Source organism: Taudactylus pleione, unplaced genomic scaffold (assembly GCF_031769625.1).
Source record: "Taudactylus pleione unplaced genomic scaffold, aTauple2 ptg001408l, whole genome shotgun sequence".
NCBI lineage: Eukaryota > Metazoa > Chordata > Amphibia > Anura > Myobatrachidae > Taudactylus > Taudactylus pleione.
The window spans coordinates 1,910,283-1,934,224 of record NW_028285808.1 but is presented as its reverse complement, the minus strand read 5'-3'; the positions used below and the strand labels follow the sequence as shown (position 1 = coordinate 1,934,224).

Sequence of the window (23,942 nt, the reverse complement as noted above, 5' to 3'; positions counted from 1 at the left end):
TTGCGACGAGACCCTGTGGTAGGGTCTCGGCTGCTGCAAGGCCGAGAGGACTTCCTGCTCTAATAGAGCAGGAAGTCCACTACTGACATCAGTTGTGATGTCAGCAGGTCCTCCCTCAAACGCCAGGCGTTCCGTTAATTTGGCCAACCACCCCCCCCCCCACCCGCCTACAAAACCGGGCAAGCTGTGAGCTCGCGAGCGGCTCTGAATCAGGCCCTGTATCCGTATTGGAAATTGGAAGCTGAACTGCCACATGTTAGTGCTGCCCACTGTCACTTAGCTTAGTAGGCCAGCTAGCTTGATGCAACCTTTTGACCTTAACTAGATGAAAAATATAATATTGTGAGGTGGTCAAAATTGATTGGAAATAAATGTTATTGAGGTTATTAATACTGTAGGAACAAAAAAAGGCCCATTTTATGTGATTTTAGCTGTTTTTTTTATTTTTTAAGAAAAAATCCAGATCCAAAACCAAAACCCGAAAACAAAAGAAGGAGGTGAGGTTTTGGCAAAACCAGGGGAGATCCAGATCCAAAACCAAAACACGGGAGTTGGCACACATCCCTAGTTATTATTGTTGTTGATATGTGCGCGTGCGCGAGTTAGCATTTCGTTCACTCTGCGATCACTCACGCAGAAAGAGAGCCATCGCAGAGTGAGTGACAGGAGGTCAGCGTTTGGGGGTGGTGACGTGGGAGTGGTTGGAGAAACGCAGGCGTGCCTGTCCGTTTAAACGCCGTTGCTTGGACGTGCATAAATTAGCCACTGCGACAGCATGCGCAGCTTGAGTACTAGCAATTTCTGAGTAAGGTCAGACCTGCTGTAATTCTCCGTGAGGGGACAATGTTACTCGATGTTACTGATGTGTACGCAGAACTATAAGGTATTACAGATGTGAGATAGCGGTAGTGGGCGGTAATTCTGCTGTAATTCTGCGTAAGGTGCCGATGTTACTCAATGTTACCGATGTATACGCAGGTTTGCAAGGTATTACGGATGTGAGATAGTGGTAGTTATATACAAGGGCAGTCTTTTTTGCCTTTACTTTAAATCTAGGGGCTACTTTGACAAAAAACTAGCCTGTAGTCTACTACATTGAGCCAATGTGTTTGCTAGTACTTAGTTGACTTAAGGACTTAGAGGTCTATTTACTAAGCAGTGTTAGGAGACAGAGTGAAAAGTGATAAGGTGCCAGCCAAGCTATATAAAAAGTACAGTAGAGTAGAGGCCCAATTCAAATCATGTACATGAATAAATAGAGGTTGGTAAGGGTGATGAGCAAGAGGTCAATCCTGACAGCAGACTAGGCATAGTAGGAGACATAAAGGAAGGAGTCAGTTCAGGCAGCAGACTAGGCAGAGTAGGGGTCAAAAGGAAGAGGTCAGTCTAGGCAGCAGATAAGGCACAGTAGGGGTCACAAGGAAGTGGTCATTGCAGGCAGCAGTTAAGGCACAGTAGGAGTCACAAGGAAGAGGTCAGTCCAGGCAGCAGGGTAGGGGTCACCAGGAAAGGATCTGTTCAGGCAGCAGACTAGGCAGAGTAGGGGTCACAAGGAAGAGGTCAGTCCAGGCAGCAGATAAGGCACAGTAGGAGTCACAAGGAAGTGGTCATTGCAGACAGCAGACAAAGCAGAGTTGAGATCAGAAGCTGAGATCAGAGTGTAGGGTATGCAAGTACATTGGAGCATGGGAACAATAGTGTGTAAATGCTATAACCGGCAAGATACTAGCCTTAAGGACTGTTATTTAAAGCAGCTGGTATCGAAGAAAATCCAGCCAAGAGGTAATCCCCAGATGAGCCAAGAGACTGCAAGAATAAATATAAAGTTTCAGTATAGAAAAGCAACCACAACAAAATACAGTCACCTGCTGTTCAGGACAATTTCCTTGTAGTAAGAACCTGTCTCTTAGGGCACAACAATCCACAAGTGCTCTGTAATTCTCAATACTAATTTATTAAAACCCAGAGCTTCCCCGAAGAGCTCAGCAAATGAAAACTGGACCTCCACCCCACACTATTCCCATGACACACATGCCCACCACTTTACCCTTGTCACAAATGAACAAAAGCGTCTCTCCCCTTCTCAAATATGACCACCTCTTACCTTCTTTTGTCACATATGATCTCGCAGCCTCCCTCACATAGTCATATATGCCCTCCCCACTCTCCTCATGTCACACATGTGCTGCTGGCTTCCTCCCTTTGCCACATATATCTTGCACTCTCCCTCCCTCTGCCACCACCATTTTCCCCTATGTTAGTACATTGACCAAACGTCAGTACAGAGTATGCCTGAAGAACAGAGCGGTGACAGCATCTAGCAACCCAAACCGAAGCATATATAAAAGTAACTACACTTTTCTACATTTATGCTGCCTTTGTATGTTCTGTATGCTCCTGTCTCTAGATGAGCCCCATAATAATTTGGCTGTGACTAGAGGCAAATCTTATAATGTACTGTATATGGTTTAAGTTCCCTGTGGTCTCTCAGGAGAGATGATGGTTATTTCAAACACATGCAGCAAGTGGGAAACTCAAAGTGCACAATGTTGCAGAAGGCTCCTCCTTCAGGTGAAACAATAATGTAGTTTGTGCACTTTGTGATTCCCACTAGTTATTAGAGATGTGCGCCGACCCTCGTATTTGGTTTTAGTTTTGGTTTTGGATCTGGATCTCCCCTGGTTTTGGATCTGAATCTGGTTTTGGATTTTTTTCCTTGGTGTTTTGTTTTTCGGTTTTGGTTTGGGATTTTTTCTTAAAATATCATAAAAACAGCTAAAATCGCATAAAATGGGCCTGTTTTTGTTCCTACAGTATTATTAACCTCAATAACATTTATTTACAGTCATTTCTAATCAATTTTGACCACCGCACAATATTATTTTTTCATCTAGGTAAGGCCAAAAGGTTGCATCTAGCTAGCTGGCTGACTAAGCTAAGCGACACAGTGGGCAGCACTAACATGTAGCAGTTCAGCTTCCAATTTCCTACATGGATACAGTGTGTTATACAGTGTGTGTTGTTTACACCAATAGTGCACTTACTGTGACAGCAGTGTCGGCAGAGCGGGGTTGCTGACGGTGTCCTCAGTACATGGAATGGCAGTGCTGCGGTGCTGGCAGTGTCCTCAATGCAGGGTATCGGAGGTGTCAGCAGAGCGAGGGTGTCAGTGCTGTCTTCGGTGCAGGTTTGCTGGCAGTGTCTGCAGTGCAGGGGTTGCTGACGGTTTCCTCAGCACATGGAATGGCAGTGTTGCAGTGCTGGCAGTGTCCTCAGTGAAGAGTACCGGCGATGTCGGCAGTGCCAGCGGTGTCTTTAGTGCAGGATTGCTGGCTGTGTCGGCAGTGCGTGGGTTGCTGATGGTGTCCTCAGTACATGGAATGGCAGTGCTGCAGTGCTGGTAGTGTGCTCAGTGAAGGGTATCGGTGGTGTCGGGTGTCGGCAGTGCGGGGGTGCCAGCGGTGTCTTCATTGCAAGTTTGCTGGCTGTGTTGGCAGTATAGGGGTTTCTGACGGTGTCCTCAGAACATGGAATGGCAGTGTTGCGGTGCTGGCAGTGTCCTCAGTGAAGGGTACCGGCGGTGTCGGCAGTGCGGGGATGCCGGCAGCTGGTGTGTAGGCAGCAGGGGGTGCCAGCAGCAGGTGTGTCGGCAGTGGGGGGAACCAGCCACGGGAACCAGTGCCATCTTCTTTTAGTTGTTTTTTCGCTGCATTCAATGGGCTTAATGCTGATTGGCTGAGAGGTGTGACAGACGGCTCTGTCAGCCAATCAGCGCTTTGCCCATTGAAGGCAAAGGGATTTTCAAAGATGGCCGCTCGAGGCAAAACCTCGGGATCTGACAGCAGATCGCGAGAGTTTTGCCTCGGGAGAGGGATCCAGGGCAGGCAGGGAGATCTGAGCTTTGCTCGGATCACCCCGGATCCCCGAAATTCTGGTGGGTTCGGTTCCCTGAGAACCGAACCCGCTCATCCCTACTAGTTACAAGAAAAAAAAGTAGGGATGTGCGCCGACCCCTGTGTTTTGGTTTTGGATCTGTATCTCCTTGTGTTTTGGTTCTGGATTTGGTTTTGCTAAAACTACCCCTTGCGTGTTTTTGGTTTTGGATCTGTATTTTTTATTTTTTTAAATGTATAAAAACAGCTAAAATTAAATTTTTATTTTTTTTTGTTCTTACAGTATTGACCTCAATAACATTCATTTCCACTTGTTTCCAGTCAATTTTGACCACCTCACAGCTCATAATATTGTTTTCATCTGGTGTAGGCCCAAAATTTGCACCCAGCTAGCTGGCTGATTAAGCTAAGCGGCAGCATTGGGCGGCACAAACACGTGGCAGTTCAAATTCCAACATGGCACATAAGGAAACATATGTTTTCATTAATCAAGAGGCTTGAGGCAGCTGGAGTATGTATGTAGCTGAAAGCAGGGACAGGAGGGGTTGATTTGCATTTTTTGATTCCGAAGCAAATTTATGAGGGAGGAGGGGAGAGCATGGGTGAACAATATATACCATGTTTTGCCCACAAAATCAACTTGGTGGTTCAGAATATTTTTGAAAATTAAAGGGGCATGCAGGAGATGCTGTCTGTGGCCATAAACATTTCTGGACATTTTTGGCATTCAGTAACTGCATGTCAAAGATTGCAGCAGCAGTGGCAGTTCAACTTCCAACATGGCACATCAGGAAGCAAATGTTTTTATTATTCAAGAGGCCTGAAGGAGTTGGAGTATGTATGTAGTTAAAGGCAGGGAAAGGAAGATTTGATTATTCGTAAATTTATTTGAATTTTTTTATTCCGAAGCAAATTTATGAGGGAGGAGGGGAGGCATTTACAAAAAATATTTTACTCTTTCACACACATCAGTCCTTGCCCCAGAAGAATCCTTGAGCACTATGGCTGCTGCTGCTGGGAGTGGATTTTCATCTCAGAAGGCAACCAGGAAGACTACTAGTAGCACTCTAAAAAACAGTTGACCGTTAAACAATCCTTTGCAAGGGGGAGCAAGTATGACAGCAGTCAAGTTCCTCGCTGCATGCCCCACCGACCTTGCTGTACATAACTAATCCTAAATCAATTATGACATATAAAGAAATGCACTCAGGTATGATACATATTTAATTAGAGGTTACATTTGGTGTGGCTGACATGCTTTGCAAAGCAAGATGAGGGTATTGCACGACATTTCTAAAATCATATTTTCTTTAAAGTTCACATGGGGATTTACTTTAACTGAAACCATCACATCGGTTTATATCAGGGCCAACAACCAAGTCTGTTGAATAAGGACTGGAAGCAAAAATTACAAGCTGGTATATCATCACTGTTCTTTTAATGCTGTCATTTTATATGGCATTTTTCTCTGAAGTGCGTCCTTGAGAATACCTTAGATTTTTTTTTAGCTGCTACTTGGAAACACACTTTTATGAAGCCAACAGAAAATGTTTCCAGATTAACCAGCAGACACTAAATATAGTTGACACTTCCCTCCACAAAGCAACTCGTCCAAATGTTATTGCTAAAGCTATTGCGACAATATGGAAAACATTTTTAAAAATGTAGGAAAGTTTCCATGTGAAACATAAAATGAAACAGATCATGGATTACCAGATAAACATAAACCAAAAGAACATTATTTTATTTACTGGGTATACAGTAGTGTTATTAATAGTTTCAATTAACAATACCCTAACTTCTTAACTGCATTATACGTTACCCTACATACTTCTATACCTTTTTATTGCTTATAACTCTATTACTGCTTAAACAAATTCTATGCATGAACATCATTCAGTACAATTCTGTGCAGTTGAGGGGACCCTGCTCCTTCCACTATCTAACTCTCAGTCCATAGCTCACTGCTGCCTTCATTCGTAAGAAAAATTGGGGTAATATTCTAAAGTGGGGCACTCAAATAAGCAGTATCTCCTAAAATGTAACCTTTATTACATAAATTAAAAAATAATTATAAAAACAGAATGTGAAGTGATATGTACTGTAACCTGTATGTAGTTTATATTGTCAGTTAAAAAAACGGACACCCCAGTCCTTAGAATGTGGGCCCTAAGCTAGAATGCAGCTTTAGGTAGTGGGGGTGTATTATTATCCAGGTCAATATCAACCTCAATTTTTTGGTGTTATCTCTCCAAACCCTCTACACCTGAAAACGCACCTCTATCTGCTAGCGTTATATACTCTGAATCCCACTGGTTACCAGAATGAATCTGTCATGCAACTACACATAGAGTAACTATTTTTTCAGTTACAAAGATGCTGATCTTTGTGCAGCTGGGATCAGTCTACACTGCCATTCATTCTGCTGCTCTCAGAACTGATTCATCTCTGTTATCCGCAAAAGGTCAAATCAATTGACTTATTCATCCCTCTCTCTGTGTAGGTACAAATAGTGTATACAGTATCTGCCTGCAGTATCATTCTACAATAACCAGTAAACCCTGTGTAATTCACTCATGCTTTTCAACAATCTGTGTTACAGAAACCAGCTACAGATCTGGCACACACTTTAACACAATTGTGTGTGATCCAGTAGATTATCACACTGCAGTTGTAGACTGCTAAGGCAGTGTAGAAGTATCAGTCTAATTTAATGTGTAGAACAGCAGCCGATGGCGGTCACCCCTATCCTGCTTTCCCGGGTCACTGTGCCGGCTCTGTGTTCTGGTAGGTTTTTTTTACATTTTAAGGTTAGCTATATCAAAGCATTTATTATGGGTTTTTTTTTATTATTATTTTCATCACATTTTATACAGTTTTATTCCAAATTCTGTAATTTATTGCTGATTGAAATCCGTTGCAAAAGAATTACATTAATATCTTAATTAGTCATCAAGATATTCAAATTCAAAGAGCGTCCCTGACTAAGGGACTAAGCAAATTATATATTTATGATATACAGTATACATCAATGTGTTAGATAATAAATCTTATTTTATTGCAGCTCCTCACCAAGGACCCAGAGTGCCGATTTTCATCTTTATCTGACATTCAGACTTCTCCTTACCTCGCTGACATAAACTGGGACGCAGTTCTGGAGAAATCAGTAACTCCCAGCTTTGTCCCTAATGTGAGTTTAAATTTAAATTCAATTTTATTTTGTTTACAGTACCTGTACATGTGCATTACAATGAATAGTCCTTTAGCAGAGCAAAATTTGTCTCATTTTACCAGTATTTTTTTTTTCTTTTTTTTAAATAATCCTATTAATTTTCTTAGTGTGTTAAACTGTAAAGAGCACACCAACAATTGGAAAAAATGAACTCAAATTAACAAACTAAAAATATTCGAAAAAAAAAACATTTAATAATTAGAGTTGAAACTACTGGTTTTAAGTTGTCTGTCGCTAAAATGTTATATAAATATTGGAGTCAAATGAATAGAAATTGTACTTAAAAATAAAAAATACTGTAAAATAATTATAGTTGACAACCGTAAAATTCTAACCTTACACTGGATGTTTGGTAGAACATTAAAACGAAAGCCTACTCCCCATGATATACAGTAGGGGAATTGCTAGTGGATGAAACGTTGTTTGTGCAGTTAACTGACTTGAAGAAAAAGATAAAAAACAAATTTGTCCTGCAAAGAAATAGCATAAGGAGTGAACTCATTCTGCAGTATTGGGCAAATTAGGTGGGACAAAGTAGGTTCTTGTATTTTGTGGTTTTAAATGTGGGGGCTAGACAGAGAACCCACATCAATGACTGTTCATGGCATCTCTGACTGTTAGAGTCTGTAAATCTAGTGTTTCAAGGCTGCTCAAACCTAAGGGTGGAACCGGATCTTTGTCACTGGAACAGAAGGGAAAATGCGTACAGAAACATAAAACAACACCATGAGTTGGCAAATGATTGATTAAAAACAGTGTTATTTGTTCAGATATAACAAAAAAGGACTTACAAGGAGACTTTGTCGCTGGTGATATACTGACTGACACTTCAACAAGGGCAGAGCAGACTTCTAGAAGTGCAAAGAGGGAGTTGAGCTAAGACTATACAGACTGAGGCCTATTTATGAGTCTGAAATACTGAATAAAGGGCTGTACATAGTGGCAATGTGGCAACCAGACTAAAGCTGGGCACAGATGTGATCATGGGCATGACCCTTTGGTGGGAATAATGTTGAATGCGTGGTCATGCCATTGTGATGGTTATGACTTTATTTTTATGCTGGGAACAGCGGTACAATAGTGGCCAAGGTACAGTAGTGGGCATGAGGTTGTTAATCTGGGCACGTGCCAGTATGAGATGGTCATGTAACGTTAGTAGAGACATATGGCTATTGTGTTGGAATAACGGTGATCATAGTACTGTGGTTAGTATAATGCTTTAAATCTGGGCCCAAGGATGTATGTCATGGACATGAAGAGGTTATCAGGGGCACAGGGTAGATATAGCCCTCAGTGGACTGTGGTGGATATGAGACTGTTATTCTGGCCACACTGCATAATCTCAGTAGCGAGCCTATGACTGTTATACTGGGTACAGGGATCAGTGTAGAGTACATGAGGCTGTAAGTAGTGAGCATATGGATTTTGTATTCCATATGTCTGTGGTAGACATATTATTCTATATGATGATGAGCTTACAGTCTTCTAGACTCATGAGCAGGGCCCTCCACCCTAAGGTTCTCTCTCTGCACTGTCTTTGTCTCCAGTGCGCTCTTACTCACAGTCTGCGACTCTCAGCCTTTCATTGGACATTTCTTTCTGTCTGCCCATATGGTGCTAGGTCATTGTGTACGGGATGTAGTTATAATCTCACCAGTCGCGATGCCGTGCACAGAATGGTGGCGCCGGAATCCCGACAACTGTCAGAATTACAGCTCTGGCATCCCGACTGCCGGCAGCCCAACGGTAAACACTGGAATTAGGGGGAGGGTTAGGGTTTAGGGTTAGGCCTAGAGGGAGGGTCAGGGTTGGTCACTAAAGGGGGAGGGTTAGGCACTAGGGGTGAGGTTAGGTTTAGGCACTAGGTGAGGAGGGTTAGCTTTAGGTAGCGGGGAGGGAGGGTTAAGATGATGATGACAGGTGTCGGTATCCTAACCTGTAGGGATGCCGGCATCAGGATTCTGACCGCCAGGTTCCCGAGCGCTGGCATTCCCAACCCATTGTGTGCTACTGTTAATAACTGTCACTTAGTTGTCTTAAGAGCTCACTGTTTGACTTTTCTCCTTGTACTATCTCTTTCAGACAGTTTATATTGTATTGTTTGTGCATGTTGTCATTTTCCCTGTATGGTGCTACAAACACTTATTGCTAAACCTGTAGCCTGTCATACACTTCAAACCGATGTGATGCGCTATGGCACTGTTAAATACAATGACAAAGAACATGTAATTAATTCTTCTTGTTTACATTTTCTGGGCCCTTCTAGATCCATGAGCTTCTTCCTTTTCCCAAAGGCATTTATGCATTAAATAAAAAAATAAAAAACATAGGGCCTCATTTATCAATGAATGATATACTTGTTATCACTCTTTACTAATCCTAAATGGTGCTCCAACCGATCAGCTCCTAACTCATGTGTTTGAAAAATAACAGTTAGGAGCTGATTGGTGGCAGAATATCACTTGTTGATAAATGAGGCTCATAAGTATGTAAATTATAATATTAAACCCTTTCACCTATTGTGTATATGTGCAAAGAAACATTAAAAGAGTATATTAAAACCAAGTGATCTTACACAAGTGGGATGGAGATAGTGGGCGTGATCACGACTCGCACACAAGTCCTGATGCCGCCGCACTCACAAAGTGGATGTGGATGTGGTATAAGAGAAAGACAGTAATTAGTTAGAGAATCTCTAGAAAGACACCAGATGTTAGACAGTTAATAGACAAGAATAAAAGTTCGACACAGACAAAAGTTAAACATGTAAAAAGTTCGACAGGTACAAAAGGTCGACAGGGTCAAAAGTTAGACATGAAAATGGTCGACACAAAAAATGGTCAACAAATTTTTTTTAGCCCTAATCTTCAATCTAACCATAACCATCCCCTTGGTGCCTAACCCTAACCGTCTGGATAAGTGCCTAACCCTAACCGTGGGGGTAAGAGCCTAACCCTAACCGTCCAGTAAGTGCCTAACCCTTACCCTAAACCTAACGCTAATCTTTACAAAAGAAGAAAAAAAATGTGTCAACAATTTTTGTTTTTGTTTTTTAGCCCTAATCTTCACCCTAACCCTCGCCATGGTCCCTAACCATCTGGGTAAGTGCCTAACCCTAACTGTGGGGGTAAGTGTGTAACCCTAACCTTCCTGTAAGTGCCTAACCCTCACACTAAACCTCACACTAAACCTAATCCTAAAAAAAATGTAAAAAAAAAATGTGTCGACCATTTTTGTGTCAAACGTTTGACCCTGTTGACCTTTTGTACCTGTCGAACTCTATACATGTCTAACTTTAGTGTGTCTGACTTTTGTCTGTGTCGAACTTTTATCCTGGTCTAACTATTAACTGTCTAACATCTGGTGTCTATCTAGACATTGTCTAACTAATTACTGTCTATCTATAGTCTGGAACCCGTGGATGTAGTGCAATTGAAATGCTACTGCCATTATACGCACGTCTTAATGTGTACACATCACACCTCCCCACTTTTTTCCATCAGCTAGTGCAGCAGCCATCCCTAGTATCAGCATTTACACCTACCATTGCTGGCGCAAGACATCCTTCCGAAATAGGTGTCCTCTAGGCATTCGCACGACTTAAAATATGGTATGACGCCCATGACACTCCCATGAGATGGTTCTCTACCATGCCTATTGCCCACGTGCCGCCCAGTTGATGGCTGAGATCTGTCAGACTCAGAGTCACACAGATGTGTATTGTTCACTACAGCACATGTGCAGTTTGCTAGAACTCGCTCAAGTATTCAATTAGCTATCACCAGGATGGAACACTATTGTGTTGTGTTCACTCTATACTAATAGGGTAATTGCTGTACTGTAAATTCACACACCCACGGAAAAAAGAATATCTATACTAAATATATAGTGAAAGCCACATCAATTCTAAATCAATTCTAAATGTATAAGAAAAGAAAAGCAGGATCAATATTATTATTGAAATAGCCAGATCCACATAAAATCCATTAAATAAGTCAGAATGTAAGCTGTCCGCTGTGTGCTTTCACCAACTATCATTCTATCGTTCTTTCCCCCCAACTGAATGTTAAGTAGGCGGACACTGGCCGGCAGTGTCCACCTACTTTTGTCACCATCCTCATGCCAATCACTGCCAGATCCACATAAAATACATTGGAAAAAAAAACAAACAGATCCACATAAAATACAGTCGCAGGAGGCTCACAATTTTTTGGGTAACCCCCCCCCACACACACACCCCTGGTAGAGTAGGCACTTCTCCCACATTCCTGCCCACTTCCTAGTGAAGTGGGCAGCAAGAGGAGAATTTCCAAGGCGATCGGCGGGTCTCTGAGTTGGGGGCGGGGCTTAATGACACGTTTCCTCAAGAATTGTTATGTGGCCACGCCCCTATTTAAACATGCGCCAATCGCAGCAATTGTAAAAGTAGGCAAGTGTGGGTATATTTACTAAAGTGCAGGTTTTTAGAAGTGGAGATGTTGCCCATAGCTACCAATCACCTGGTAGGAGGAAGATCAGCATCCGTGGCAGTCGGGCAGCCCCTGTCACCAGCATTGGAGAGGGCGGATCGGTGCTGCTGAACATCCTGTCTCTAGCACCTGTCCACATTACAGCCGGCACTGTTCACCCTTCGCCTCCACCTGCTATCTGTCTGCTCCATATTGAGAGATTATATATATATATAGTCCAGACAGCCCGGAAGACCGCTGGTGATGGCGTTGATGCGCCGGCTGAGTCCCGCTAACCATGGGGACCAAGGACGCCTGTCGGCACACGAGGTATCCACCAGCTGGAAAAAAAAGAAAGCCTTAGTGACAGCTAATACAACCAGTAGGACCCAGAGCAAGAAACAAAGAAGAAAAATAAAGGAAAAGGAATGGCATAATAAAGTAATAGCCCCGCTCCTTCCTATGAGAAGGAGATCTGAGTTTGTGAAGAGGTATCCGATGGGATCCCTACACCACCACCACCGCACTGTGTGTCCTGCAGCTGTGCCCATGCATGAATTTAGGTCACGTATGCGCAGTCAGACGGATCGGCAGTGGTAAGTATCACTGCTACTTCTGTAACAGTGTTAGCGATCACAGGGACAGCTGCATTTTTACAGTCTGATGTGCGATTAGCAGAAGAGCGGGTTTCCAATACGAACTCCTGGAGGCAATGGAAGCATTGGCCTCTGGGTGCCAGTTGTCAGATAGGTCAATATTCCTGCCCACTTTAACCCCTGAATATGGGGATTATACAGTTACACTAGCCAGACCAAAATGCTAGCAAAGTATTTACAGTAACGTGAGGATGTACAATGTCACATATCTCAAGCTCTTTCCCGGGTATTAGAATATTGTACATAAATACTTGTGTTGCAGAACAACTCTTCTAATTTATATGTTAGGTTTAGTGTCTCTTAAAAGCTTTTCTTTGTCTTCTAACAAATGACAGGACACCTTGCTTGGCTTCCATTGTGAGTCTAAACTTAGCGTGACATTTTTATAATTTCCCAGTATTTAAATCAAGCACATACACTACCCTGTGCATAAGCGTGTATTCAACTTGTGTAGAATAAAATGTTACCACATTTAGCTGCAGAGATCTGCCAGAATGTCTTGTACAAACTGATTCATTTTAGGCCTAGAATTAGAGTTTTGAGAAGGGAACGATGTCCCTTTCTATTTAATATAGTGCACATTATCTGAGGCACATGAAATGAGCAGACACCTTGGCTGGGGATGTGTGTTGGCTGGGTCTAAGTATTTGATGACTGCGTGCCAGCTGTAGCCTCTGGCAGTGATATCACAGATTTTACAGGGAAAATTCACATCCCAGAATGTTCGTATTTTGGATAATTGTTAATCTTCTACACTTCACTTCCTTCTGCCTGCCGACAGCAGCAGATCATGCATTGGGTTGGATGAAGCCTCAGAAGTTAAGAGTGAAGGAGAGGCCAGAATCAAGGATGACACCGGCGGCAGCATCTATTCCAACTGTATAATTGGACATGGCTATGAATTCAGTTCATTGGCAAATTTGTTAATTCTGGCCAATGATGGAGCTTTTTCTGCCATTGTTTTGCTTGTGAGTGTATATGATGTTTTTGCTAAAGGGCTAATACATTTTCGTAATATGACATGTTTCAAACTTTTTTTTTAAAGAATATATGTGTCATTAACATTAAACTAAATGTATTTGTGTTGAGATTAATTGATTTGTTTTCTTTTCAAATACTGTTGTATTTGAGTTTTCATACTTCGTCACCATGTGGCACCACTTCCCCCCTACATATTAGGGTAGGTCCCTAACATACTAGGGTTCAAATCAAATGGGGGTGTCCTGCACTCTGGATTTGAACCCTAGTATGTTAAGGACCCGCCTTACAGAGGTTACCTGGATATGGTGGGTAGGCCCACAACCTTGGCCATGATTATGCTAAAAACCTCTATTTATTTATTTATTGCAAAATGATATTGCATAATGTATTTATATATAATCAGTAATTTGGAGTTGTGCACTTGTGATCTGTCTTTTTCTGTGCCTACATTAATAGTCTCAACAGGCAGCACCTTCCATTATATATATTCAGGGTGTGCAGTCTAGGACCCTTTCCTGTGCACTTCAGTTATTATAGTGCAGGGTGTTATGCAGACAGGTTCTTCTTTGCTGAATATCAAAAGAAAGTGCTTGCGGGTAGTGTTCAGTCCAGTGTGACTTTATAATAATAAATAGAATATCTGAAGCTAAAAGCAGAGCTTAGAAAGGCAACGGAGAAAGATCCTTGGGTACTTGCATTATTAGGATGGTATCCGAAATAAATGAATATTTCTTTTACTCTGCATAAAGTTCAACGGTTAAAACTGAGTGACAGGTAAAAATGCATTTCATTTTGAAAACAAATCAAAAAAGCCGTGTTGACTGAAATGAATGCTATTCTTTCTCCAAGAAATATGGTGAATTGAGATCCACACTATAAAACATTCAATGCTCTATAAATAAAATCTTATTGAGCATGCGCAGGGTAGAACACTACCTATTTAGCTTGATCCTACTGGACCGCGGCCGCAGTTCATAACCTATTAGCATAATGCAGCAGAATGTGTCTGTGAAGAACATTAGGTGTTAAATTAAATGTATTTATCCAGCAGGAAGACAATCCACTTAGAATTTATAGGATGTTTCATGTGTTGTGCAGTGGAATGGTGCTGGTGGAGGTTAGTGTACATGTGGTACAGCTTAACCAGGTCTTAGGTTTATTTAGCATTTATCTAGCACAGAGACACAGGTATATTCACTATATGGTGCAGCCTGGAGTGCAAGGGTATTACTGTGCGTTGTAGTGCCCCGGATGGTAAAATGACATTCATCCTGGTGATTAGTGGTGCTATAACTCCTTATGTAAATGGTGGTGGTAAAGGGTACTTGTGGTGCCTGCAGGGCTCTCTGCATGGCTCTCTGTCTTTGGGTGTCTTAGAGGTTACATCCATATAGCTGGAACACTGGGGAGGATGTTGATAGGGTCACATGTGGTTAACATTGTAAACCACTCCTCATTGCAGCTGAAGTGCCTTGTTGCACCTGAATCAATATATGAACAATCTTTTCTGTGGATATCTGTGACACTCAGGGCTAATTCATCTCTGCCATTGCATTTCTAACTTTGCATAGCATTCACATTCCTTTTCTTGCACTCAATTAGTTTGTTAACTACTGTACCTTGTGACATATGTAGCTCTTGATATTGAATTTTCTAAGTTTTTCACTCTTTGTTTGTAATGCAGTACTCACATGGCACTTCTTCTTGTTTGCTTATAATGCCACAACCAAGAAGCCAAACTTAGGAGTTACATTTTGCAGCATTGGCGTATCAGTCTCCTCATCATCTACATTCAAGACAATACAGACAATAGTTGCTTTGAAACTGACTTTATTTTGTCAATATAGTCACTCATACTTTTTTTTGTTGTGTAATACACATCTCAGATTATTTTTTCTCATGAGACCCCCAATTTGGTATGCTGCCTGCAGTCTTGTCCACGTGTAATTTGCTGACATCTTTCCATGTATGTTAGAGTACATGTTGTTCTACCGTCAAGCTAATTGTCTCCATGGCTCGCTCTACATAATCTATGCTTGGACTGTCACCAGGATTCACTGTCACCTTCCACAACCTTTCACTCTTTGATTTAATTTCCATAGCAAACTTTCATGTGGTGAAATTTTTTGCACCTTTCAGCTTGATAAATCCCATTATGGGTATAACTTCTATGTGCACACTTCTTACAGACATATTTGTGCTGCTTCTGTGTACTGACTAGCTTCTGTGCTGACACAATGCGCTGGAAACACTCTGTGCTGGACAGCCACCTTTGAGTTACATGACTCTAAGGTGGCATCTGTGTGCTGACATGCTAGTAGCTTGGGGCCTGTGTAACAATAATTCATATGCCTGGTCCCATAACATGTTGAAATATGTGTGTACAAGTAGCAGTTGTATGGCAGAGTGTATGTACACACCAACAGATGCCCTAACACAACAAACAACCCAATAATTAACCAGTGAAGTGGTTTACTGTGGTAGCAATGTGGTAGTACAGCAGTACTCACAGTTAGGGAGGCCAATCCCGGTCTATTTTTTCAAACCCAGGATTCGGGATTGAAAAAAACTTGGTTTTTAAAACAAATGCCCCCTGGCACAGCCCACACAGTGACTTACTGGGCTTCAGGGCTTGGTAGTAGTGGTGGTGGGGCTTGGTAGTAGCGGTGGCGTGTAGAGGGCTGGGTGGACGAGCGCACCAGCTGGTACAGTGAACTCTGTCCACACGTTACGTTGTGCAGTGCGCACAACTGGGGGAAGGGGGAGTCGGGCAGCATCAGAGCACTCTGCTGAAGGTGCTCAGTGCTTCACGACATTTAAAAAAAAAAAAAAAAACATTTATGGCCAATCCCGAATCCCGAGATTAGAAGTTTCCAATTTTGGGATTTAATCCCAGCCATTTGTAGGCCAAAATCTCGGGATCCCCCCGATCCCAGGATTGGCCTCTTTACTCACAGTTATACAGACATTGGAGTGGAGCTTGAGTGGAATGGGGCATACAGCTCACCAAGCATCCAAGGTCAGGGTGCTTGTTACTTGTTATTTTATAGAACACACATTTATACCATATATATATCACAAACTATATCTAAGGTGCAGGATTCTTTTACATCTCTCGTCTGAATGTTGTTAGAGGTCCATATGTATTCATCGAGCAGACTGTTTCCCAGTATTATTCTCCCTGATCTATACTACCAGTGCCCAAGTACGACACCAGTAGTGGTCCATTGCAATTTTCCAGTTGTGCCTTTGTGCATTATATCAGCAATGACACACTATACTGTACTTACAGAGCCTCAGCAAATTTTACTAAGTGTCCTAGTCATTATACCAATAGTTCTTGAATACTTATGTACCTGGCCCAGTGAGCTATACCAAAAACACCCAACTGCTTAAAACACAAGCTTTGTGCTGTAATGTTGCCTTTGGACAGCAAAGGCACATTTGGTGTACAGGGGGGGTTGTCCTGTGGACAAACTACTTGCCATTGTTTCCAGGAATAGTGCACAGATGCTGATGATGATGGTAATAATAATAATGTGGTATTAGTGTCAGTAAATCAGTAGCTTGTAGAAGGCCAATGTCATCTGTTCCTTGTCAACCGTGATGAGTGCCATTTGGAAAAGGGCATGTAAAGCACCTGGGCTCTAACCCCTCTGGGCCACTTGTAGTGCGATTGCTACTGTCTCAGGATATTCAATTATCAGTGTTCTGCGGTCGAGATGTTCAAACCCTTGCATCTGTATGGGATGTGAGGAAACATCTGCCATGTTGTGGATCCTGAGGTGCTGGAGAAATAGTCGGAACACCAGCACCTCATGGCCTCATGACTATTGTCGCCTTCAGATGCAATTTCCATCAATAAAGTCTTGAACATTGTTTTCACTCCTATACTCCTCCATATATAATGTAGACACTTGGGGGCCTATTCATCATAACTAAAACAATGATGGAGGTAATTGGGTTTAGAACTGGCATGTAGTTCTACCTAATTACCGAAGGAATTCATCATTCCTCCTCTCCATAACTATCTATTCCAAAAAGCTGTCATTTTTGCGATGACAGCTGTTTAGGAAATAGATAGTTATCCCTCTCTACACTAACTTACCGCAGCTGTTATCCGTGCTGCGCATGCTCCGTTACATCCGTAAAACCAGCACATGCGCAGCACCGCCTACAGCTGCGGTAATTCTGTGTGCCCCCCCCCCAACCTTCCTTCCCCCCTCCGCTCACCTCCTACCATGTCTATTATGACTAGGGTTGCTAGATCATCCCTTTAATAAGGGACACATATTAATTACACAGGTTCTGTGGCTGATTAAAACCGAATTAAATGGATACTTGAAGTCAGCCAGCCACAGAATCTGTGTAATTCATAAGTACCTGTATTAAAGGGATGAGGTGGTCACCCTATTTATAGTCCTAATGAACAAGTGGAGAGAGTGGTCCCATTTAGTGGTATAAGAGAGGGGAAATATGAAACAAAAACGTGCTGGGTGTGCAAGTGTTAAGAACAAACTCTGTTAGAATTGCAATGCATCATGGATTGCACCCTCTAGAAAATAAGCAGTGGTACAAATAATTCAGAGAAATTCTGTAGATATGTATAAACCTGGTAACGGCTGAGGTGTGTCCTGGGTGAGTGATCATCATACATAAACAAACTTATCTAAAGATAAACACACGGAGACAGAAACGGAATTTAAAAAAGGTCAGTTATTTATCTATATATAGAATTTAATTTTATTTTAAAATATTGTACGGTGGCTAGAAAGGACGGCCTCTAAACAGAGCAGCCCAACAATGCAAACTAAACAACCAAACACTGCATTGCGGGCAGTATCCGCCCAGTGGATGCAAAAACCTAACACTAGGGTACTAAGCACAAACCTCCGACTCTCCCAATCCCATCCAGAGATGGCCAGACTGCCCCCGTAAAGGTGGTACAGTACTTCTCCACAATTAATATAAGGTGAGTGTACCAACTGCACCTGGGCTGATAATAACCCGTACTTTCACGCCAATGCCAGTTTCTGCCTAACAGAAACGCAGCCCGCCACCATACAAAACTAAACCACCTGACCTATGCTAGCGAACAAACTATCCGCAAACAAGACCAAACCCTCCTCCACCAAATGCACCCCATCAGGCCTATAGAGATACTTCTCACGGAAACGGATCAAAGGATGCTCCACCACTAAACCAACATGCGCCAGCACAAATTTAGCCACAGCAGCGTTAATCTTCTTTCTAGCCTCCTCCAAAGCCCTCGGACAACAGGCACCACCCCACTGCTACCTAGGAGTAATGCAAAACCACATTATGGTGCAGAACGGCCAAGCACCCATTATGAGTTGGAGGTCTGACGCAATGCTAAGACGTAAGTCAGGAGCTATCCTAGAGCCAAGGTCATTCCCACCTAGATGGATTACCATCACTTTGGGGACACCAACTGCCGTGCATCCGCTAACAAACCTGGGTTTAAGGAACTCTCAACAAAGACCTCTAAAACCTAGCCAACGAGTCCTCACTGGCAAAGGACATAGCAGCCGCTCATCAGCCTCAGTAGAGCGGGCCGCCCAAAATACAAAGAAATGACCCACAATCCACACATCCTTAACATCGCATATCAAACCTATAACAGAGGGAAGAAATTCTAAAGACCATCAATACTGCATTAAAAAATATGGAAAGTTAAATTAAGTTTGAAATTATATGAAAACAAAACCATTTAATTTTAGTCAAGCATAAAGCAGCGTTCCAAATTAATCAGTGAAAAATATTTTTTTTTAATGTAGACATTTTAATTTTACTAATGACCCTGACAACAGTAGAGAACAAAAGGGGAAAACCAGGGATAAAAGAAGGAGGGAGGGAGGGAGGGAGGGGAGGGACAGGGTGGGGAGAAAAAGTGGGGGAGGGAGGGGAGGGACAGGGTGGGGAGAAAAAGTGGGGGAGGGTAGTTCAGGAAAAAAACACAATAACTGGCAAGAGGTAAAAACAAAAACCTGCTGAGGGACTGTATGGTTGGGCCGAACTAACTCCGTCTAGTCAGGTAAAAATAAAAATCCCTCAAGACCCCCACTGTGAAAAGTGGCAATTATTACCCGAGTATGATGGACAGGGGAGACAAACAACAAGACAAACATACAGACAGACTAACAGGACCACAATGCAGACATTAAGCACAAGTAAAACAAAACTTAAACCATTGGCAATTGACCTAACGTAGCATTTATAACAAGCCGATTTTGACTGAACAAGGGCCATGATCTGTGGTACCGCCAAACCAGCTGACGTAGCAGCACCTATTCTGAAGGAATGAGTACCGAAATCCCTCGGGGAGATGCCGATGTGGAGCAAACAGCGCCTAAAAATGAAAACAAACTGATATTTAGTAAGTGGCGAACCATCAGCATGAATTAACCAAGCACCACCCACGGTTGGTCGCAAATCTAAGTATTTGTCCAGGGACTGGACAAATACGCCAATCAGTGCAAGCCATCAGGGAGACCCAATGGCCGCGACCCGTTTGGTCGGTCTTAGAACACATAATTTTTCACAACACTGCACTGTCCCCGATACATTCGTCTGAGCAGAGCATGGCGGCAACGCTAATTTAGCAGGAGCAACTACTTCCAATACTCGAAAAGCCATGGAAAACACCATATGGAAAAGGTGAACCTCTAAATTAGAAACAACAACCGCAGGGACCGCCGCTAGCAACCTATGCAGGAGTGGGATATCGATAGGATGCCTCTTTTCGACCAGACAAGGGATGGAGCGTGCCCAATCCTTAAGAGATTTAATTATTATAAAGCTCTTAGTTAGGTCAGGATGCCCTTTTAAACACGAAAAGAAAGAAGTACCAGCTAGAATCCAGGAGACAACTGCCGAAGACCGACCGGAGACATAGAGACCCCAAATAAAAGATAGCATTGAGCGTTGCTTGCTCTCTCCTCTATGTCTGCGGTGCTGGAGGTAAGTTTCCTATTCAGTCCACGCTTTCTGATAGGGTCGCAGCGCTGCAGGAGCGAGGGATTGCTCAGCTAGGCCCTCCATGCCGGCTCTATGATGCCAAACATAAGGAGGGCACAGCCTTACCAAACAAGCCTCAGGTTTAAGAACCCTAAGCCTGTCCCACTGGACACACGAAAGCACATCAGCAAATGTCATTTTCTTAACCCGGGACGTGGAGCACTTTGAAAACAATGTTAAATTGCAAGCAGCGCAACACCAGTTGAGCAAGCAAATGCAATGCCGGCAGCGAGGAGGCACGTTGCCCTTTAATAGCGTGCACGACTCCCAGATTATTGCATCTAAAGATAATGCTCCTATCGCGCAACTTGCAAGTTCCAGCAGCAACAGATCTCTGGTGAGGCCTCTGGAAACCTCTCCGCAGGCCAAAGGGCAGCGTACTAGGCTCCTTCCCAGTAACAACCAAACCCAGAGGAGCCAGCCACGTCAGTGAACAGCTGAAATTGGGAGCTAGGGACCGCTGGAGGCAGCCACAAGAGAACACCATTAAAATCAGCCAGAAAAGAGAGCCAAATAGAGAGGTTCCTTTTGAGCCAAATAAAATGGTGTGCTCTATGGACTCCCGCAGTGGCCCTCTCTAGTTTACGGGAGAAAACCCTACCCATGGGAATAACACGGCAGGTGAAGTTCAGCATGCCCAAAAGAGATTGAGCTTGACTAAGCCTGCCATCCAGAATTTAAATAACCTCTGCAAAAACCACACCCCTAACTGTGTAATAGGTTGAATGAACTGCATGTGATCACCGTTTAATAAATGTGCCTTGAATGGGCAGAGTATGTTAGAAATTTTCTTTGGTCTCGGACTATGTAAATTGATCAGAGAGTAAGAGGAGAACCAGCCCACATGTATGTGACTGTGAACTGGCACAGCGTTAAATTCAGCATTGTTACAGCTGCTGTTCACATATACTCACCTTTCCCACATGGCTACTCTGAGCACAGCCACAGTTATTTATTAAACGGATCCTATAGACTTATTATATAGGCATTGATGTCACTTTAAAACACTATACTACATTTAGATAAAGACATGTATAAGGTATCTATTATGATGAATTAAAGAAGCCTTATTATTTAGAGACCTACATCAAGCTCAGAGATTAAATGGATGTACACTTGGTTATATGAAATTCATGATAATCTACTATAGGACTCATTTGTTTTTAGAGCAGCAATATACAGTACTACATTATATTATGAGCATCTGCTTATAGTTAACCAATAATAATCCTTAGTAAAACTGACTGCTATTGCCTCTCCATAAATTATATATATATTATATTTAACAACGAATATTACTCTGAACAGTTTGTACAATACATTTTCATAATGAAAACATGCAGCTGAGTATATTATAAGCTTGGTGAATAATATAGAAGGTGAACTCTCAGCTGTTAATACAGATGAGGAGACTCTATCAGTGCGAACAGGTCACTGATAATCAGAGTTCTGATTCTGTTAGCATGTAACAATTTATTGCAACACTTGCCAGAGAACGCTGATCTATAGGGAGAAGAATTTCTGATTGTTACTATTAAGAAAGGAGGTCTCCCTCAGTAATCCTAGGTTCAATTCTCTACACAATAAAGCCTATTATTCTACTGCATGGAGACTCATATAAAAGGTGGTATAAGCTGCACTATTTGAATTATTTTGCAGGGAGACTGTAGCAGGAGAAAATCCATCGCTAACCCTGATCTATAGTAATAACCACACAATTGAGTGGCAGAAGTGAATGAAGGTATTATTATATACGTTAGTCTAGTATGGTAGAGTGTCTGTGATATTAATATCTAGGATACTAACTATTATTCAGTGGGCGGCAATACACAGCTTCAATAATTGTTACAAGGAAGAAGTAATAAGTGTCGCAATACTTTCTCCAGTAACAAACTCATGGAAAACTAGTTGGTCATAAGAATTTGTAAGGAGGATGTACAACATGCTTATCTCCTAGAAGTACACTATTAGACCGTCTATGTATTAGAAGATGCTTACATTACTTCAATAGTGCTGAACAGAGACACGCGCCTTTTTAGTACATTTAACCAAGTGATCCACATACAGTACACTCGTGGGAAATTAGACAATATATGGTTTCTTTATGTCATATGGAAACCGAATGACAAGAAGAGCATTGAGAACCAATAGAGATAACTTTGTGCTTATTTCATATATGTAAGCTATTCAACATTTTAATCTCTAATTCTCCTCTAAAATATTTTTGACAGCTTTTCATTAGTGTCTATGAATAGGAGTCCATTTGAATGTGGGTGAGACATCTTTTTAAACTTCACTCAATTTCCTGTTTAATTTTCTTTATTTTTTAATACTTCGCCAATTTATTCATTCCTTGTGGGGGAGGAATATTTTAATGAATATTCAAATAAAGGCTCATTTTATTCCTCATTACTACCAATTCTCGATTTGCACACCACAACACTGCCCCTTTTTCCTTTCTGTTATGGCAAGTTTATCAACCTTTACAAACTGCATTATCTATGTGTTACTTTGATCTATTGTACATGGGATGTAGCGATCATACCTACAGCCGGCATCCTGGCTGACGAAATCCCAGCGCTGGAATGCCGCTACCTGGCTAGAAGACCGGCACTGGAATACCGACAGTAGTGAACATCCCGACAGCCAGGATGCCGATCGTATGTATAGCGGGGTCTTAGCCATGGGGGGGAGGGTCAGGTTTCGGCATCACTCGGGGGGGTTAGGGTTAGGCACCACTGGGGTGGGGGTGAGGGTTAAGCACCAAGGGGGGAAGGTTAAGTTTAGGCACTAATGGGGAGGGTTAGGGTGCAGGGTGGGGAGGGTTAGTGTTAGGATGCAGAAAAGGAGGGTTAGGGGGAGAAGGGGGGAGGGTTACTACTTACCAGACCCTTGTCGGGATCCTGAGCATCAGGATGCCACTGTAAGTATATTGACAGCAGACATCCCGTCTGCCGATATTACATACCCATTCCTTCTACATTGTTAGCTGATACAGAAAATCTGACTAAACAAACACACATAAAGGTTTATCTACACTTAACTCTATTATATGTTATAAACCCAGAGATCTCCACATCGCAAAGAACAGCTCTTATCGGGAGAGCTGTCCTTTGCTTAAATGTGCATGCATATGGTATTACTAAACACAGCAATTCATGTGATCAATGGCGGGATGCATCACATTTAAAAGGCGACACTTGATGCATCCCGCCCATAATAAGGTGGTTAAATAGATGTTATATAACAAAGACTAATCCAAAGAGCAAAAGTTATGGATATGGAACCTCCCAGTAAGAGGGGCTGATTCAGCATTACACGTATGTGCAACGCTAAGCGCAGATTCCCGATTATCGGGAATCTGCGTGTGCGCAGGACCCATTCTATGATTGTGCAAAACAGGTCCTCCATGATTGCACAAAGCCTTTCTATGCCTCTGCCTGGTTGCATTTAAAGGGCAGTGCGGGGGCGGTTGGCTTTCCTTGGAAACGGGGCCATGTCCGCCCTCTTTTCCGGAAGTGGCAAGACCAGGGTCTGCGTCCATGGACGCAGTTTCCTGGCCCCACAAGCCGGCACAGCCTGAATGAGCTGAGGTTTACTCAGCTGGCCAGCGACCCACCGCCGTCCACCATCGCCACTGATGGTTGCGATGGTGATCCCAGCCTGCGATCTTGGTCGCAGTGCTGGGATCGTA

The 23,942-nt window shown here is 42.6% G+C and overlaps 1 protein-coding gene across 1 annotated transcript in view; it reads left to right on the top strand.

Moving 5' to 3' along the window:
• STK32B (serine/threonine kinase 32B) overlaps window positions 1-23,942 on the top strand; it is a 281,505-nt gene that overhangs the window by 220,703 nt on the left and 36,860 nt on the right. Inside the window, exon 9 of the mRNA XM_088463551.1 lies at window positions 6,958-7,083. Within this exon, the coding sequence (XP_088319677.1) occupies window positions 6,958-7,083 (126 nt within the window). The remainder of the gene's footprint in view (window positions 1-6,957; window positions 7,084-23,942) is intronic.